We start from the raw sequence: 19,851 nt of genomic DNA, 5'->3' as shown, positions 1-19,851 counted from the left end.
AACCTATCCCTCTTCGAGATAAATAATGTAGCAACCATTCAGAACGATAAAATCTTCTTTAACACAAACTATATACCGCAAAAAATCCTGACTCATAAAAAATTAGGTGGACTCTTAATCACCTCCTAATCCTTTATATATATATATATATATATATATATATATATATATATATATATATATATAGAGAGAGAGAGAGAGAGAGAGAGAGAGAGAGAGAGAGAGAGAGATTGATTGACTACACACTTTATGTTTACTTTTTGGGAAAAAAAGTTAATAATTAGATAATAGTAAAATATAATATCATGCTTTTAAAACAATATATTTCTATACCTACTTGATAATTAGATTAGATATTATTAAAACTAATAAATCTTGATTTCTATATATTTTTTTATAGTGTTGATTCAACCATATAAATTTTGAATCTGAGTAGTTCATAATTGATTTCCAATTATTAACTTCTTTTTCAAGAAGTTAATGTAAAGCATATTCTGCAACTCGGGGATATAATCGGCACGCATCCATACAAAGCGCCTTCAGCTGCAAATCTAGCTTGCACGGCGTCCAGCCCAAGAAAAGGAGAATTACAATGAAGCTATCAGAAAGACAACGTTCAGACTTCATTAGACATTGTTCTTGAATCCTGCAGTGCCAATATGATGAAAATTAACCATGCTCCATTCACATTTTCAGACCAAAAGAGAATACAGACCCAGGCTCCTAAATTAGACCATTGCTTAAGATCCAAATCATAAGCTTAATAATCCGATGTTGCATCCAATTGTTGACCTGCAGATAACTTGGAATTACAGGTCATAGCTCTGTGTACTATGAGCCTGAACAAATATTGCCCACAGTCACCATTCTGCAGAACTATCAGCAAGCTAAATAAGAATTCTACTGTAAAACTCAAGCTCTAAATTCATGACAATTGGCATTTCATGCAAAGCAGCAGACGTTTCAACAGGAAGAGGGGAAAAAAATATAAATAAAACCCACCTTTCAAAAACCCTAGTCCGACATGAAAATTAAGCTATAGAGTCATATATTGGCTATTCCATATTAGGTACCAAATGACCGCAAGATCTCTCTTTAATCACTGATCTCTTCTCCTCCTGCTTTTTTAGAACTCTCTCCAATAGAATTTTCCTTGCTCACATGGTTAAAATCCACTTTCATCCTCATCAATGACACTATCACTGTTGTCTTTGCTGGATCCACTTTCTCAATTGTTAACTACATTCAAATCTTTTTGACATTTGATTTCCTCAATTAAGAAATTCTTGCTGGCTCTGGAATCATCAATGTCCACACTATTCAAGGATGGATTCTTCTTTAAACCAATTTCATTCTCCAGTCCTGCATCTTTTACTGTAATCTCTGGAAATTCCAAAGGCCTATCACGCAACCCATTGAAGAAAGAATTTAAGGTCATAAACCTGAAAACTTGCAACAGCTGGATATTGTCTCTCTTTATCTGAGTGTTCAGAAGCTTCTGCAGAAGGGTTGGTTCCCTTTTCTTAACAGTGGGAAAAGAATCAGTGGATACCTCATTTTTAAATTTTGGCCTTTTAGCATTCCACTTATCCCGACCATGACTACCTCTCTTCTTATTGTATTTATTGGAAAATCGGTCAGTCACATGCAGTTCTTTCCTCTCATTTTCATTTTCAGGAGAAAGATAATTGGGAGGTATTTCAGCAACTTCAACACCTAGTTCTGCCTGTTTGGCTAAAACTTCCTTCAATTGCTGCACAGAAGGTAAAAATAGGTTTGTTACAAGAAGAATTTGCAAGCACCTAAAGTTGTTTATTCAAAAATAGAAAGAATAAAATCCACATAAGAGGATGAAAATGCCATTGACCATTTCAATGGTTGAGCACTATTCCCTAATGGGAGAAGTACGAATTCTCTTGGTATTAAGAATTCTCTTAGTGTAGCATATACAGTCTGTCTGAACCAGTTTTGGCCACAAGAAAGGTAAAAGGAAATGCAACGGAATACCTGGCAGCGGAGTTTGGCATCACTATCAGCATCTTCATTACTTGTGCCGCTTCCAGTCAATTTCTGCAACACAAATATACTGTCTGACTGACTGTTTATGATGAATAAAATGCATAACACTCCCTTGTGTTGTTATATTACCCTTTCTATGTTAGCTCTGGTTGGAAAGTTCTTTCTGCGTGCTTCACGCCATTGTTGGATTTCATTTTCAGCATAGCTTACAGGAAGGCACCTTCAAGAGAATTCATATAGTAAGAAACAATTGAGAAAATTGAAAAGGAAAATGCATTGTGGTGTGCAAACATGTAAAATTGAAGGCATATTGAATAGCAAACTCGTAAATGCTACAAATACTAGTCGCAAGTTTGTAATTCGAGTATCCAGGCCCAATGAATGCTTAAGCTTTTGCAAGTTTGCAAGACACAAAACACCCATGCACAAGCACATGCGCATGCGTAGACACCCATAAATGTGCATGCACGCACGTATGCACAACAAGCACCCACACGCACGCACACACACACACAAACATACGAAACCGAAAATGGATACCTTTTGCTTCCAGCTGTAGCTGGTTCACTACAGTTTGCAAGCTGAGGTTTTCTCTCTCTCCATCTGTCCTGTCCTGCTTGAAGCAACGAAAGCAACAAAAACAAAGATTTGACATCAGTGATACTCGTTAAGGATTGAGACCATCCTGAAATTCGCCACAATCTAAACTCTCCAACCGTATAGGAAAAGCTTTGATGCAAAATGGCAAGCACCATATCTACAAATTATGACAACATTGTGTTAATGCCCGTTCACAGCAAGTAGCATCGCTAAGAAGATAGAACCAAAAATAGTTTTCAGTAGTTTCATTTGTTTGATAAAAAATAGTTGGCAAAGCCAATATCATTTAGTGCAAACAAAACAAAGGTAAATAAAAAGACTGGTACAAAAGTTCAACAGATGTTTTCTAATATAGGTATATGGTGAATGATACTCCAACAATTTGTGGTCAGGGTATCAACTTATTACCTAAAAATTCCAGTGGTCTCCAGAGAATTGCTCAAACAATAAATCGCATATTTGTGCAGATACACGGACTAAAGTCAATTTGCTGGATTCTAAGGCGTATCACAGCCTGAACTTACATTATCCTCAGGATGGGGTTCCAGGGACATATTGGCAAATTTTGATCATGCTTTGATCCGGTTGTTGACATTCTAGACAGAACAAGGAAATAAATAACAAAAATTCATTCTCCCAAATAATTGCGTACCTTAAGAATTCACTTTACTTGTTTTACAAATGCAGCTTAGAGTAATTTGCGTGCAAATGTCAGAAATCAAAAACTTTTCTACAACTAATATTAGTACTCTCAATCTGCAAGCCCAATTGTATAAATGATGAAAATATCAAGAATTATAACAAATGCCCAGAAGGCATGCGATCAAACCCCTGATGCACACTATTTTCTCATGTGCATTAAATTCTTTAGTACTTTCCAACAGATGGGATCATAAAACCCGGCTAGGCTACCAGAAGAAAAATCAACGTCGCATAACTAGTTGGGTTTTGAAACACGGGGGAAAAAAGGTCTTATTATTTCCACCACCTTCACGCCTCAACAAATGGTATCAGATAAGCATATACTAATATGGAGAAGATGAACTGCTAAATGTTTCTTGTACTATATACGTTAGCATGTAGAAGTCTAGAACTAAAACTACCCAATTGCTGGTTTCTCTCTTTTTCATTTTGCCATGATTTAACAGAATTTTGAATAAAAATAATCTGATCATGATCCATGTCTTATCATCATCCCAATGGATTTCCTGAATAATATAAAGTTAAACAGGATGTTTCCCTCTTCAAGTTGCACGAGTGTTGTTGGAATGAGAAGGAAAACCTGCTGGCAAGGAGGCAATTTTGGTACATTTTCCAGTAATATGCACAGGATCTTATCGGCATGCTCAACCAGATTTAATATTGAAGATTAATGAGCAGTAAGGTTGGGGCAGCAATTTAAGTGGGTGCCCTATGGGCACATTCATTATTCCCCTAACACTATTTACTTAAAGAAGAAGAACATCAAAAAAAGGATATGCTATATGGAGACCAGATTGGGTTTCTAAAGATGCTTAAACAAAATTCAAATCCAGGGATCAAAACTTTAATACCAGATTGGGCTTCTATACCAGGCTAGGTCTCGATACCAGATTGGGTCTCTTCAGGGAATTCAAACAATTCTTCCAAAATCACTTCCTACTTATTGAGCAGCTAACAAATTTCATCACGGTGACTCACCCCACCAGGCACTGCCAATCTATTTATTGGAGAACTCTCGGTCTGTAATCTATAGTGCAGTTGAAAAAGAGAGGTGAATTTATGATTGTTTAAAAGAATACATCATTGCTTTTATAGTGTAATTCATGCATTGCATCAGAACCCATGTTATTGAAAAAATATGCAATGGCCTGTCGCTCCACAATAATGAATTGTTGCTACTTCTCAACACTTACACCTCAGGATTATGCCAACCAAACAACACAGTAATTTCATCTTACATGTATCATGCTCATGTGATACGACAAATTTAATCAGAACAGTATCTCACCTAATCTACATTATACCATAGGTGTGTAGTTTGTGTCTTTCATCAACAAAACAAAAGATTAAAAGCCTAAAAGTTTATTACTAAGGAGCATGCAGCACTGTACCATGTAAAGTTTACAGCCTCATTTTCCCTTCCATCATATTGTTGGATATTAAAAAGAACACTTTTAAATTATGATAACAATTATTATCAACAATTGAAAAACATATGCTGCAAATTGCAATAGACATGACCTCTTCTACAAGGACTGTTAAATGGTCCCCTACTTCCATTTGGATTTTTTGAGTGATGAAGTTGAGATTTCTGGAATCTGCAAATATTAAGAGTTTAAGACAAATTTCAAGCTAGAAGATTTAGAAGCAAAGTACTGAAATAAAATAGAAGGCTGGTCTACCTCATATGTGATGATTCTCTTTTTCCATATCCATGAAGATTTCTTGTGAATTTCTTACTAGATGAATTTTCAGAGTTGATATTTCTTTTACCATCTTCAACTGAATTCACCTACAATGGAAATTCACACACAAAACATAAAGGCAAAGAAAAAGAGAGCCACCCTGGATATCTATTCGATTTGTCAGCAATCCAATACAGAATCTGGAAAAAGGATTCATTCAGCTGAGAGTCGTTGCATCAAATTCATAGCAGAACTTATAACTGAAGAAAAAAGAAACTACAACATATTTAAGGGGGAAACATATGTTTTTGACAGGATATAGAAGTATCATGCGTATTCTAGATGGATAATATGGTATATCCATAATATTGAAAACTCAGGGCAAGTCAGACACCAAAGAGCAATTAAGATGAATATTACATTTTACCAGTTTGCAACTCTAGGGGGGATTTAGCAATTTTGTTCCTTATACAAGCTAATTATATTTTGTTGTCAAACAGAATACATCAGCTTTAACATGTCAGATAACAAAAGTAGAAAAATATAGCAACAGAAGTCACAAAATGCACAGATAAAAAGTTGATGTTTTTGCACTTGCAGATGTTTTAAAAAGCAAATGTTAAAATAGTTCTTGCACACATGTGCGGAAAGAGTAAGGGAAAAAAGGAATACAGTAAATCAATGCATGCAAACACTCACTTTCCCAAGTGATTGCGCCCATCAAAATTGATCAACAAGATCACCACAGGACAAATAAAGTTGTCAGGTCTGGATGTTTAGAAGCTCCTTAAACTCTATCACTACAAGCAAAATGCTTATTGTGTGAAGAGAGAGGAGAGCGAAAGAGCGGAAGCTGAGGAGGGAGTTCTCAATATTTGTAGGTTTACATAAGAAACAGCGATACATGAATTAATTGGATCTCATCTAAACCAGTTGTTCATGGGGAAATGATGTGAAACGACTTTTATCGAAAAAGAGTAAAGTAAAAAATCTCCTTTTAGATTAATTGTTTTCAGCACAATCTTGATTAAACCAAAAGGATTCTGCAAATCCCAAATGGCTTTTGCATCCTTCTATTCAATGACAAAAAAATTGGAGTGCAGTGCAAAATTCATGTTCTTCTTAACCAATTCAAAGAATAATTGGTTGATCAGCAAACTTATGAACTTGTTTAGTTGGATCAATAGTACTCCTTCAAAGGCTTTAAAACTTTTAAAAAACAAATCTGCAATTGATATATCCAATCTTGTTTCAGGATTTTTTTCCATGCTAATTTGATATCAAAAGAAGAAGAAGAAGAAGATAATAAATAAATAATGACTCATGAGGCGCTCTGCTGCCTCCTTCCAAGATCTTGGGCCTCCATTTGAAATTCGAGACAAAGGAGATAGCGGTGAAACTCAAAACTCATAGTGGAGCAGAGGCAAAGAATTTGCCTTGAAAATAATTTACACACTTTCTTCATGATCAATCAAGATTACACATCATGGATCTCTGGTCCAACGACAACCAAGGGGTTAAATCCTGGTACCATGCATCCCAAAGTTTTTGATCAGATTTACAAGATAGCTTAAATCTCATAAAAAGTTGACAACTATAGTCTTACTTTTGAACCTTACATATTGTATATGCTGGCACTAGCCACTTGATATGATGGTCGCTGTCAAATCAAGTTCTTATAATTCTAGTTTTGTGCATTTTATAATATATTATATATATAATATGTATATGTACACACACACACACACATATATATGCATATAGGCATATGTATATACATGAGTGATACTTTATTTATGTGTAACAAATATTTTAGCATGTTCATCATTTTTTAATATAATTTCAAATTTCAATTACAATCTCAGAATTTAAGTTGGAAAAATCAAATTGTAACATATATCCAATGGTTCCAAACAATACAAATTTCAAAATTTTGTGATATATTCCCTTGCCCTTTTTTTTTATCCATCTAACTTTTCTTATTTTTCTACTTTTTGACGTAAGTACAAGACTTGGACAAAAACCGGTGAAAACCACCAAAGCCAAAATTGGATAGGCTTGAACAAAAACCAAAATTGAGCCTTTTAACCTCAGATGGAGGAAGACGGAAAGGAGAAGGAGAAAGTAAAGATGGGTAGTTAGATAGTTAAATTTCTATGCAATTTTATATTAAATGTTTAAATAACAAACTTGAAAGTTTGAATAACAAAGCAATGACATGCACCCATGCAAAAAAAAAGAAGAAGAAGAAAGAAAAATCATGTTACAACAATTCATCCCAGTTAAGCAGTAGGTCTGCTTTATCAAATGAAGATGAGATGGCCATATTATTATCAGTAAAAGACTCGGCATTTGACATAAAAGAAAAGTTGAATAAAGCAAAGAAAAAAGAGAGTTTCTTTTCCACTCACGCAGCACTGGAAACATAAAAAAATAAGCAACAGCACAAGGAAACAAGAAATTGAGAATTACCGTATCAAACGACATATACAATGCACCTATTTAGGCATTCTTTATCCAAAAATAATCACAGAATAAATCATAACTACCTGAGGCCAGTGCCCACTTCGTTGCATATTCTTCCCATACTGATGATTCTGCATTTGACCTCGGAAGATGGGCTTGCCATTCTGACCCACTGTATTTTTCGTGGCATTAAAAGCTAATTTCACATTACCGATATTAGTATTTGAATTACTCGTAGGCATATGAGGAGTACCAACGAAGCCAGGGTTGTTAGATCCTGTAGGATGAGAGGGCGGAGGAAAGTTGAGAGAACTGATCTGATTCCCTTGCATCGTTAGGTCTTGCAGACGAACCTGTTCATTCGACAGAGGCGCAACTTGGTTGATGTTGCGAGGCAAATTGTTGGCCAAAAACAGGCTGCCTGGTTGCAACGAAGCAAGAAAGTTGAGATTTTGCTGTCCGAGCAGCTGCATCGCCATGACCTGGTTCAGAGCTTGCACAGCCTGGTTCATACCAAACGGCCCTGGTTGGGGAAGAACTCCCATCTGATTGTTCTGGGCCATTGGAGGCACGTTGGGACCTCTCAGCAAGGAAGGAAAAGGCATCGAAAGAGGCTGGTTGGGCATGCCCATGGGGTTTCCGCTGACATTTCTCCAATTGGAATTTTGATTGTTGAAATTAGCCATCGGTGGAGTTGGAAATTGAGGGTTTCGGCCATGGGATGGGAACTGAGTAGGGTTTAACAGCATCGCCTGTTTCAATTACAAGGACGCTTATCCACGTTAAAATTTGAAGGAAAAAAGAACACATTATTTAAATTGGTTCAAAGACATTTTTTTGGGTGGTGTCCTCTTTCCCTTCCCCCTTTCAAACAAAAATAAATAAAAGGAAAAATTACCTGTTGATTAGATGGATCGGCGCCTCCTTGGGGTTGGATTTGGTTGGGGAGGGAGGGGAAGAAGGGATGCATCTCGTTCGATAGGGTTTCTCCGAGAAGAGAAAAACAAGGGAAGGGTGATTGTTTTTTCGGCGGAAAGAATGGAGTAAAGTGTGGGAACTCGTTTGGGGAGGACTTTTCCTCCAGTCGAAGAGAGATTAGGAAGGCTAGAATGAGTAATCTCCCGCCGAAGGAGAGAAGCCGAGACAGAAGAGATTTAGCGTAGGGTTTTAGAAATATAGAAGTAAGGTGTCCGTGTATAGGCTGCCAGGTGCCACCACACTGCTTCATTAAACAACACCTTTCTAGTGAAAATTGTACCGGAGTATGTGATCGAGGTCACCCTTTAGTTTACCAATTACCACTATCAATGGAAAAAAAACATTCAGGGCTCGTTTGGTTCGCAGGAAAAGAAGGGAGGAAAGTGTGGTCAACGAAAAAGTAATGAGATGCCTCTTGTTTGGTTGGAGTTTTCAAAGGAGAGAGAAGGGAAAGTTGTATTCCCATGGGAATGTGATTCCCACATTTTGGGCTCGTTTGGTTCGCGGGAAAAGAAGGGGAGAAAGTGTGGTCAATGGGAAAGTAATGAGATGCCTCTTGTTTGGTTGGAGTTTTCAAAGGAGAGAGAAGGAAAAGTTGAATTCCCATGGGAATATGATTCCCACATTTCATGGGAAAGTCTTTCCCATGAGAAACATGGGAAAGTCTTTCCCATGAGAAACATGGGAAAGTTACTTTCCCATGAGGCAGGAATTACTCAATTTTTACTTTTTCCCAAAAAGTCCCTTCAGCATTAAAGAAGCATTAAAGAGACATTAAAAACCTAATTTTTATTAAGGGCATAATAGGAATTATACATAACTTTCCTAGGAAAGTGGATGGCCAACCAAACATAAGCACTTTGGAAATTTGTCACTTTTCCATGGTCAACCAAACATGCCAAAAGTATTTTCCTAGGCATCCTCTTCCTAGGAATTTGTTTCCCAGGAATTATATTTCTAGGAGGGAAAATGCTTCCCGCGAACCAAACGAGCCCTTTATGGAAAAGTCTTTCCCATGAGAAACATGGGAAAGTTACTTTCCCATGAGGCGGGAATCACTCCATTTTTACTTTTTCCCAAAAAATCCCTTCAGCATTAAAGAAGCATTAAAGAGGCATTAAAAACCTAATTTTTATTAAGGGCATAATAGGAATTATATATAACTTTCCTAGGAAAGTGGATGGCCAACCAAACATAAGCACCTTGGAAATTTGTCACTTTTCCATGGTCAACCAAACATGCCAAAAGTACTTTCCTAGGCATCCTCTTCCTAGGAATTTGTTTCCCAGGAATCATATTCCTAGGAAGGAAAATGCTTCCCGCGAACCAAACGAGCCCTGCGAGGTAAATCGCAGACAAATTTTTGATTTTTTGTTTTTTTTGGAGAAAGAATAAATTTTGTAGATACTGATCTTATTTTTTTAGAAAGAGTGAGTGATTTCATTAATTCAATAACAGAGGATTTTTTTTTCATTTAAATCATATTGTCTTTCACAAATCCTGCATTCTTTGGCGTCAGAAGGAGTGCTGGACCAAATTATTAGCTGAAGAAAAATTTATCCTTTTTCTTTCCTCTTAAAATTATTGTCATCTTTTCTTTTAAAAAAAAAAAATCTCGCCTAGTGATTGTTAAATAGCCAAATAAATTATGCGGCTCATCATCCTAAAGATTTTATTTGGAGGAAGCATTGCCGATTTTTCTTTCTGCTTTGTTACTTTCGAATTTTGTTGTCTGCATTCACATCCATAAAATGTGAATCGCTATTGTACCCAAAAAAAAAAAAAATCAAACAATCTTTCCAAGGATCGGACTTCCTCAACATTTTGTAGAAAATCAATGCAATAACTTATAGCTCTAATTAGCACTTTGCCCCCCGCAGGCAGGATTATTTTCTTTCAAACGAATCCAAGTAACAACAACGTCGAACCATATATATGGCACAAGAATAATCTCGTGATGCAACTGTACGAGAAATTGTTTTCGCCTTAACACTCTTGATTGTAGCTACAAGAATAGAGAAACTAACCAAAACACAAGCACCGACGCGCACAAAAAAAAACACCATACTGGACTATTCGTATCACCTGCGGTAAGAAGGCTTCCAATTCATGCAGCCTATTGCATCATGGTGCTGAAGACATGGGCTTCATAAAATGGCATCAGAGGAATCATGGCGTCATCTAGGCGGCTCCATGTATGTCCTCCAGCAGATTCAGGAATGAGCCACAAGCCATCAAAAGTAGGGGCTGCTGGAGCAGTTCTAACAACTGCTTGCAACTTTTCTTGCAGTAATCCCATAATTTTTGGTTTTGTTACACAATAGATCCTGAATGCAAATGGAACCACTGGCCTTATTTCAATGCAAGGATAATGACAGTGGGACAACGTCATTTGCCACCTTACAGGTCCGCTCGGAGGATGTTTTTCCCGGCACTACCTCATGCAAATGGATTACCACCGAGAGATTTAACAGGGCCTTGAGAAGGTAAATTCCTGCCATTATCGCTATAATACGTCAGATTACAGCAAACAGCTTCTCTAATAATATAAACCATAAGGATATCAAGAAAGCTTACAGCAACTGAGAGCTTGGTGCTTGCCCTGCCATGGATGCCAGCCCTCCTGAACATGGTGGAAAATCAAGTAATCTTAGGAAGATGATAAGCCATGACTGAAAAGCAGCACTAGAAACTTACCTTCAGGCAAGGAAGGAATATATGCTGTAGCAGAATTTTGAGGAAACCATGGTTGCGCTAAGCCACCAATGTAATCAGTAGGCAACTGCGGATTTGGTAATGCTGCTTCTAAAGAGCTCATGTCCAAAAACTGCAAAAGAAAATCTGTTAGGCCAAAGTCTAAATTACTGGTCATGTATTCCAAGAGCTCGCATTCAAGAGAGGCTTCAGTAACTTTCAAGTTGTATATGCATATAATCATCCTCTACAAGCACGCAGCATTAAAATGATTGCAACTAAAACCAATCGGAGCTACATTGGTTCCTTGGGATTGGGCATCAGACTGTTAACCAACTAAAGATAAACCACCACAAGTCCAAGTGATGAGAAATGTTCGCTAAGAACAAGTGTACTATGGAACGAATGTTGAGCATCGAGCACAAAATGCAACGAACTGGCCTGCAATCTTCGAAACAAATGAGCAATGGCAAAAAAAAATTAAAAAAATATTTGCAACAAATCCATAATTACATACAATAAAAATACAATTATCCAAACGAACAAATAAAGGAAGGCAATTACCAAAAGACCACAAAATGACCCACAATCACTAAAAACAAGCAATTTGCACTAAAAAACAATAAATCATTTTTATGAGGAAAACCATAAATCATATTCAGAAGAATCTGCACAAAAAAAGGACAATAAAGAAACAAATAAGTAGAAATTTAGAACTTACTGGATTTTGCTCTTTATTGAAATGTTATAAAAATTGTACTTTTCAGTCTCAAGACTCTCAACACAATATCCCGCTTACTTTATTTGTCAAAAGAAAAGGTACAGAAGCCTCCAATTCTTAGTTTTTAACCATCTTTAAACCATATGAAGCAATTCAAATATCCATATTCAAGGCATCAAATTAACAGTGTAACTATTATTGTGGAGAGAGGTAACCAATAAACTCTTTGGCACAAAATGTACTCCATGTTATCATCCCATATTCTGGTCAACCAAATAAACAATCACTCGCTACAACTTGTTTATCTATTATGATATTCTGGTCAACCAAATAAACACCTGCCACTCAATAACCATGTTTAATGCCCATCCATATTCAAAGCAAACTGAAATTGTACTTTATAGGCCATAACTAACAATATACAGCAGCATTTTAACCACTGGAGGACACTAACAATGGAGTAGTAGACAGTTCATGAAGACGGCATGAGGCACAAACTAGAGTACTGCAATCAGAGCTGATAAAAAAATAATTCCAATATTTCTTGGGTTCAAGACACTTGAGCACATAATAAGTCACTTCATTGGTATAATTACCTATCATTAAAAGATTATAACAGTTCAATATGAGCTCATTTACTGTGTTAGAACAAGAATGATGTCATGTACATGCATACACAGAATGTCTATATACCCATATCAGTGTCATCATTGTTAAAATTTCTCAGGTTTTCATATCTGATAGACATCCTAGATGATAGAACTGCAGCATATTACATCATTGTTTACTACATCTAATGACATCAATGAAGCTTAAATTTCACTATAGCAAAATGGCAAGGGTTAAAGCATGGCATGAGAGCTTCAAGCTTGAGCTTAGCATAAACGGAATCCTGGAGCATGTCAACTTGAAAAGTCAGGGAAGTTTCACTAAGTTTCCCAGGTCAAGTCATCAAGGATAGATAATTGTTACAAATATAATACATTATCTTTTACAAAGAATTAAGTTTTTTTTTTGTGATATAATTTGGAACCTCCAAGATAGCAATTCTTTTGATAATTATACAATCAAGTACCTGATTGCTAAGTTTAATGTTTCACTAGCGAAACTAGTTTGCTAATGCAGACAGCGCAATGCTGATAAAAACATTCATCAACTCCATAAGCATAGTGCAAAATAAATCTAATGTACTTCAAAAGACATTATCTTAAACACTAAATTGCAGTAAAAATGTTACAGCAGCAGAATATGGTTATCAGTTAAGCATTCCCTCTTCTTTTTTTCTCTTTTTGCTTTTCCTTCTTTTCTTGCTTGCTTTCTTTCTTTTTTAGGAGGAGCACTAGAAGAACACCAGTTAACCGTGTCAAGATTCAGGTCTGGAGAACTCGGGTTCAGATTTTCTCTTAAGATTTTCAATGAATTTGCTAAACTCTCAGCCTTCTGTCCTAAAGTCAACTTACAGCTCAAACACGTCAATCCAAAATCCATTCATTTGGACTAACCAGGTTTGACATGACCATGTCTAGAGCCCAACCATCGAGTTGACAAACCATGTGTGAAGTATAGAAGACTTAAAACCTCCCATGCTTGAAAATTAAAAACAAATCCAGAGAAAATGGAATAACTTGATGATGTGGAAAAATAACAGAGTGATAAAAGAATGTTGAAAGTGAACTTTGACCATAAAGTTGGTTCAAATGCATAGATTACAGTTAAAGCACAATTCATTATGGAAGCCTTGAATCTAATCATTTCCTTCCCTTGTTTTATGCAAGCTAATGATATTGTAGATGATCCTGCTAAGGGTAGTATTGCTGTTAAGGGTTGTGTTTCTCGGCAATCACCCTTAGGTTGACTAGGACTTACTACTATATTTTTGTGATCCTTCTTCTAATCATCTCTCTGAAATCGGACCTTGGAGCAATGGTAAGATTGCTCCATCATGACCTGTGTGTCACAGGTTCATAAAATAGAAACAGTCTCTCCACATACAGAGGAAAAGCCCCATATATCTGACCCTCCAGTGGCGAAGCTTCGTGCCCTGGGATGCCTTATTTTCTTTTAATCATCTCTTTAAGATGATAGTATACTCTTAACTACATACTAAGAGATAGAAGAAGAAAGTTACAAAGAATTCCATATCTTTACCATTATTATCTACATATAGAATTCACAAAAGTTCAACATACCGAATTGTTGGCTTCCAAATTTGAGTCATATGGAAGATCGAAAGGATTTATTGATTTTTTTGCCTGAGTAGACCCTTCCTGCAAAACACAAATAAACAACTTATAAGACAGAGCAACATGTATGGGCGTTTGCCTCCTATACTAGATATGCATGTGCCTGTCACTATAAGTGTGTGAGTGTATCCAGAATTTGATATTGGATTTTCAACTTAAGACAACTGCAATACTTTCACCCATGTCCTTCATGTGTTACAAGCAAGGGAGAAAAACATGAGAATTTTCCTATTCTTAAGTATGCGCATGAAAGCAGGAAAACATATGTATGTCCATACATGTGTGTATATACATATGCATATATACACACATATACATGTAGATAGAGATGTAATATATGTGTAGTGCTTGTATGAATACACATAAAATATGTAATATATATAAGTGTGTGTGTATGTATGTATGTTTATGTTTGTATATTGTATACATGTATCTATCTTTTTACATATGTATATACAAATAAATATTCGTAAACATATGATCAGTATCATCCATCTAAATATTTTTTTTCTAGGTGGGTTTCCATGCCATATAGTACTGAAGATTGTTTGCATTAGGTGTTATCCACACCGAATACATTATCAATGCCTTCAATGCAAGTTATCATGTTCAGAGAGTACCTAAATTTACCAACCATAATGCAACTACCATGGGCCCCATTAGAAAAAACAATTATATGAATAATCATTATCAGTGTTGTCATTGAGTATCTGGCTGCAAGCAACCAATGATTTATAGATGCTTCTTTTGTTTCACATGCATCTTGTGCTCAACACTGGCTATACTGAAAAAACCTTCTATTGTTGTTTAAATTTCCAAACACCAAACATGCAACAGGTAAGTATACTATTGAACTCCATGGACTTATTTATGAGAAAGCAAGTACAATCCATGATGATCAACTAAGCACCTAGGCCTCTTACCCTCACCCATTTGTTTTGTTGCCACTATACACTGTGAAGTTGGATCATTTAGCTTTATCAATGGCAACAAAATCTCCAACTTCATTATTTTTCTAAAAAGAAAACAATTACCATGTAAAGTAGGGCATGAAGAATGAAGACAAGGGCAGGCATAATTGCACCAATATAAGGTAGGTGAATATTTACACCATCTACATAGCATTACCAACCACTCAGGCACACAACTAAAAACCAAATTAGCATGATGAAAGCTTGAAAATATACAAACCATCAAAGGCCGAACTGGCAGAGAAAATGGTGATCCATTGACATCCCTAGGTGGCAGATTAAAATGGGTAGCTGTACCATCCAGAGCTGGCTTCTGAAGCCCATCGTTAATAGTGTTCTGCAATCGAATCAAAATTATAAGAATAGAATGCAGAGATTTTATATAACCTGAACAAAAAGCAACAGACATAGTAGCACCTCTGGGAGTTTCAATCCAATATGTGGATCACCCAATTTAGACGTGGACACTGTAACCTGTGAATTATTATTCTGTGGTAGACTCCCAAACAAAGTACAAGACATATTCCCAGTAGAATCATCAAAAGCATTCCACAACTGCAACAAACCACAACAACAATAAATTGTTAGAATATCACAGTGGTCTTAGGCTCTATTACTATACATGAGGCAACGGTGCAATGCTTGCCCAACATTTACCCCAAGGAAGCCTTCTGAAAGAACAATATATCTATCATCACTAGTGCAAGCAGTTATGTCAATAGTTCTTCACCTGGGAGCTTTTCTGATCTGCAGAGCTTTTATCTTTATGTATACCTGCATGCCACTGACCATCTGTTGGTGTAAATGGTGCAGGAGCTACAGAACTCTGAACTGAAAAGCATTGTGAATTGTTTTGCATTAATGTTGATGCATTTTCAGTCCCCTTGGATGCTCCAACACCAGGAAAAACTAAAGCAGGGACCATTGCATATGTTTCAGAAGCAACTCCAGCATGGTGAGGTAGGTCAAATGTAGCCCATCCTTCATTTTCTGAGAAGGGAGCTGTGGATGGTTTCTGATCAAGAGGAGTTACAGATGAATGTTGATTACTGAAATCAGCAAACAAATCTATAGATGAAGTTGAAGAAGTCATTGGTGATCCAACAAATGTTAAGTTGAAGGGATCCTGCTTTGTAGCATGCAAAGAAGTAGATGTTTGTGTTGAAGAAGTGAATGCAGATTGCACTGCCTGATGAGTTTCAGTAGAACGGACACGCTCAACAACATCATCTGATAAACCACCTGAATCAACTGATCTATGAGACAAGGAGAAGCTCTTAGAGTATCCAAAGCTGCCTGTAGATGCAGTTCTCTGAACAAAGAAATGATTTCTCATTTATAACCAAAGCTACTTTATCCATGACATGAAAAATGATAGGACAGGACATAAACATGAGTAGTGAATACAGAGAAAGATCAATAACCTGTGGGCGTGCGATCCCATCTAAGTTCCCCTGAACATTTGCTTCTGATTGCCTATTTAATATCTGGGGCTGTGCTTCTTCAACTAAGATTTTCCTTACTTGGTGTAAACGAGGGCTGCAATATTCAGCGTCCTGAGAATTTGGTGACTGGCCATCATATCTGAATGGATCACCTGTGCTGGATACCGAGAAGTCCGATGATCTCGAACCAGAACTTTCATTAGCAAATCTGTCATCATACATCTGCTCGCGTAAGCGACTTGGACTATAAATGAAGCGATTAATTTTCCCTTCATAATGCCCTCGATCCGAACCTGGCCTTCTAGCAAGCATGCTAAATTGTTTTCCATAATGCCTATCCTCATACTGATAATCATAAGGTGGGCTCTGAGAATAAGAATGATAAGAACTAGCCCTCCTCTGATTTTCTTCATGATTCTTGAGGCTCTGTCCAAAGCATGAACACCTTAGTGTTAGAATTTGAACAAAAATCTGGGTGCATGAACAGCATACAGTACTGTGAAAGAAAACAGAAGCAAAGTTCAAAATATAGGATGTACAAAGAATAAAATTTCAAGCCTGAAGTACAGGTTCGATCAGAAACATTACCTCTGTATTACTAGACAGCTTGTCAGAGGTTCGCCCCCCAGCATATTTCTTGTTCACATAAACATTTCTTATGAATTCCCTAATTCTATCAGCATTACTGGAATGACAAAACATAAAAACCAAATTACTAACCCGCATCATCTGTTATATACGAAACATAATTTTCAAGTTTAACTAGTTCAAGTAATATAATAATTTCATTTTTTACCTGCTATAAGGCAATCTCATCTGCTGCATGTCCCAGTCCTTCAAAAAGATTTCTCTCGCACGCTACAACAAGTAATATCACATGAGAGTAGAACTGACAACTCATCCTAGACGGAAAGGACATAGGCTGGCAGTTACCTGATTGCCACCCCTTTGAAGAGCATCAACTTCTTCTTTGGTAAACTTAGCCATTGATACTGACTTCACCCGATGAGTAAACTCGCGGCTGTATGTTATAGAAAGCAATTTACATCAAAACCAAGAGTTGAAATCAAAGTCTACAAAACTGGTACCAAGAATTGTACCAGTACATTATAAGTTCCATATGGTACAGATGTAAGGTACAATATGCACCCAAACCAAAAATATGCTCCCAACACTTTTTTCTCGTTCCCAATCATAATACCGCCAAAAATCGGGTGGTATGAGTAAATACCAGATGATACAAGATGGTATTGTTCGGTTCAAACTGGTATGAATTGGTTTGGCTCATATACCAAAGCAAGCCTTGGTAACATACTACCTTACCAAAACACTACGGTGCGGTCAATGCAGAACGGTACAGGTTGGTACGCAGACCTTGGATGAAATTGTCAGAAAGTTCATGCGACAGTGGAGTTGCAGTACTATCAAAATACGGACCACAAAAACACATATCAGATGACTAAGGGCTTCAAATATGCGAGTTCAGTTCAAAGTTACTGTCGATTTCATTATGCAACAAGTGTATACACAGGGGTCACACGTGAAAACCATTGAATGATTTTTGATATTGCTTTTCCCTTGCAAAACCCTAATTTGCTGCGTTGCAAATGGGTCAGAGGACTTGACTGAGCATAAAAGGGCATATAGAATTGGGTGACCTTGCATAAGGAATGAGAAGAGGATGTCTAAAATCCATGTCAGGAAAATAAAAAGGAAATATGAAAACCTTCTCAGATGTCTCTTAACCAAATCTAAAAGCAGCGACAAAATGATAAAAGCTATTCCTTCAGAATCAAGGAAAAAATAAACAAAAAGCATGAAACATCCTTTACTCTTCATCGCTTACTCACCTTTTTAATACATATTGTTTTGCAACAAAATATAGTTAAAGAAAAGAATGAATTGGTGATTAAAGAATCTGGCGATGGGTAAAAGATGGTAAAAGAATCAAAAATCTAATTTCTCGTAACTAAAGTAAACCAAATACTCACTGTATCCCGCTGCATGTTGTACAGACGAAGGTCCAAAAATTTGTACAGACATACTGCGGACCCTATACCAGAAAAGAACGAGGATTTAGAAGTCTACCTTGATAAAAAATATATATTAAATAAACACAAAATTAGCCATCCAAAATTGCACAACAAATTTAGGAAAAAATAGTATGTGGAATTTAACATACAAAAAGAAGAGAAAATAAAAGAAATACCAAGCTGTTGCAGTTGATGCACTTCCTGTTTGGCGGAAGCTTCATGAGACCTCTAATAATCTTCTCATTCCTCTCTTCCTCTCTTCTACTACTCATTTTCTCCACGAACAATAACAAAAGGAATAATTCCAATAAAATAGCAATTCCCACTTTCAACAAAAAAATCTCAACCAATTTCGCCTAATTCTACGAAAGCCAAGCACCCAGAGCCCAACTCTAGGGTTCCAAAACGATGATCTTAGAAAAAAACCCAAACCCTCCAGCTTCCAACCTTGGTTTCAATCCAACCAAGAAAGAGTTACGATTCGAAATCTCTGGCGTCGCTTCCAGGCGCGAATCCGGTCAGACCCTAAAACCCGATCCCCTCCGCCACCCCTTCCAACGATTCCAGCGTGGAGGGGGCTTCTCCGCCCCAAAGATCTAGAATTTCCTCTTGAGGATTCTCGCCGAGATCGCCAGCTCGACGGATGGAAAGTAGGGTTGAGGGAGCTCGTGATCGACGGGGAGAAAGCCTGAAGGGAGAGGAGAGGAGAGAGCAGAGGGGCTTCCGATGGGCGCTCTCTCTCTCTCTCTCTCTCTCTCTCTCTCTCTCTCTCTCTCTCTTCTATTTCTGTGGTCGTGCAACGATGGACAGCTCGAATAGTAGAGGGGAGAAATTTGTGTGGAACGCTGGCAAAGAACAGAAACAACCGACGATGGTTTTGAACATAGAGGGTTTCTATGAGTTGGATCCGTTAATTTCTCGTCGTGAGAGAACGGACGGGGCGAGACCGGAAAATCTTTTACCATGCCGGACCGGTCCGGTCCTGGCCCTTCTTAGGTCTCCCTATCAGAGTTCTATGAATTTCTTTGAGTAGCATTTGATGACCTAGATTGGATCATCAAAATAATTTTAGATCATTGATAATTTTTATCTCAGAGTAATTAGATTCTCAATGATTCAAGATCATCATATTTGGTGTACTACGTTCTAGTAGCTAAAATTTCTAAATATTCATGAGTAATCTGTTTGGTATTCCATAGAATCATTTGACCATAGAACAATATAGTTCCAAACTTTGTAGTTGTACATAATGCATTATTGTTAACTAAATTTGTTGGCACTTGCATAGCTAAGT

General features: G+C 37.0%; 2 protein-coding genes across 4 annotated transcripts; both read right to left on the bottom strand.

The window, feature by feature from the left end:
• Positions 1-912: 912 nt before the first annotated feature.
• Positions 913-8,696, bottom strand: LOC103719737 (uncharacterized). Of its 2 annotated transcripts, XM_008809118.6 has the most exons (9): positions 8,371-8,696; positions 7,726-8,224; positions 7,556-7,644; positions 5,004-5,113; positions 4,843-4,919; positions 2,560-2,632; positions 2,149-2,239; positions 2,008-2,070; positions 913-1,753 (listed from the first exon to the last, which is right to left on the bottom strand). In XM_008809118.6, the coding sequence occupies exons 1-9, from the start codon at positions 8,440-8,442 to the stop codon at positions 1,229-1,231; spliced, it is 1,599 nt and encodes a 532-aa protein (XP_008807340.4). In that variant the 5' UTR covers positions 8,443-8,696; the 3' UTR covers positions 913-1,228. The 2 variants fall into 2 exon arrangements, with proteins under 2 accessions (XP_008807340.4, XP_008807339.4); XM_008809117.6 differs by having other exon boundaries at positions 7,556-8,224; positions 8,371-8,692.
• A 1,604-nt stretch (positions 8,697-10,300) lies between these two features.
• LOC103719736 (putative ADP-ribosylation factor GTPase-activating protein AGD14) lies at positions 10,301-19,567 on the bottom strand. Of its 2 annotated transcripts, none has more exons than XR_015973368.2 (13): positions 18,734-19,567; positions 18,516-18,577; positions 17,458-17,545; positions 17,321-17,382; positions 17,113-17,209; positions 16,504-16,950; positions 15,810-16,391; positions 15,497-15,634; positions 15,300-15,416; positions 14,055-14,132; positions 11,148-11,592; positions 11,028-11,073; positions 10,301-10,944 (listed from the first exon to the last, which is right to left on the bottom strand). XR_015973368.2 is itself a non-coding variant. In XM_008809116.4 (13 exons), exons 1-13 carry the CDS (start codon positions 18,827-18,829, stop codon positions 10,890-10,892), a joined length of 1,998 nt encoding a protein of 665 aa, XP_008807338.4. In that variant the 5' UTR covers positions 18,830-19,567; the 3' UTR covers positions 10,301-10,889. The 2 variants fall into 2 exon arrangements, 1 of the variants encoding a protein (XP_008807338.4); XM_008809116.4 differs by having other exon boundaries at positions 11,148-11,277.
• Positions 19,568-19,851: the final 284 nt, after the last annotated feature.

The sequence above is a fragment of the Phoenix dactylifera genome, chromosome 14 (genome assembly GCF_051530095.1).
Source record: "Phoenix dactylifera cultivar Ajwa chromosome 14, Ajwa_hap1_PhDact_Kaust_v1.1, whole genome shotgun sequence".
NCBI lineage: Eukaryota > Viridiplantae > Streptophyta > Magnoliopsida > Arecales > Arecaceae > Phoenix > Phoenix dactylifera.
This window is presented reverse-complemented; position numbering and strand designations above follow the sequence as displayed.

Bases quoted from the DNA above. Each gene is read 5' to 3' on its own strand.
- LOC103719736 (XM_008809116.4), bottom strand. From the start codon at position 18,829: ATGAGTAGTAGAAGAGAGGAAGAGAGGAATGAGAAGATTATTAGAGGT. The intron at 16,392-16,503 runs GTTATTGATCTT...TTCTTTGTTCAG, and splicing joins ATGGGATCGCACGCCCACAG to AGAACTGCATCTACAGGCAG. The intron at 10,945-11,027 runs GTAAGCTTTCTT...CGATAATGGCAG, and splicing joins GCACCAAGCTCTCAGTTGCT to GAATTTACCTTCTCAAGGCC.
- LOC103719737 (XM_008809117.6), bottom strand. From the start codon at position 8,442: ATGCATCCCTTCTTCCCCTCCCTCCCCAACCAAATCCAACCCCAAGGA. The intron at 2,633-4,842 runs GTCATGTCTATT...TGCTTCAAGCAG, and splicing joins TAACAGTCCTTGTAGAAGAG to GACAGGACAGATGGAGAGAG. The intron at 1,754-2,007 runs GTATTCCGTTGC...CCTTCTGTGCAG, and splicing joins ATGCCAAACTCCGCTGCCAG to CAATTGAAGGAAGTTTTAGC.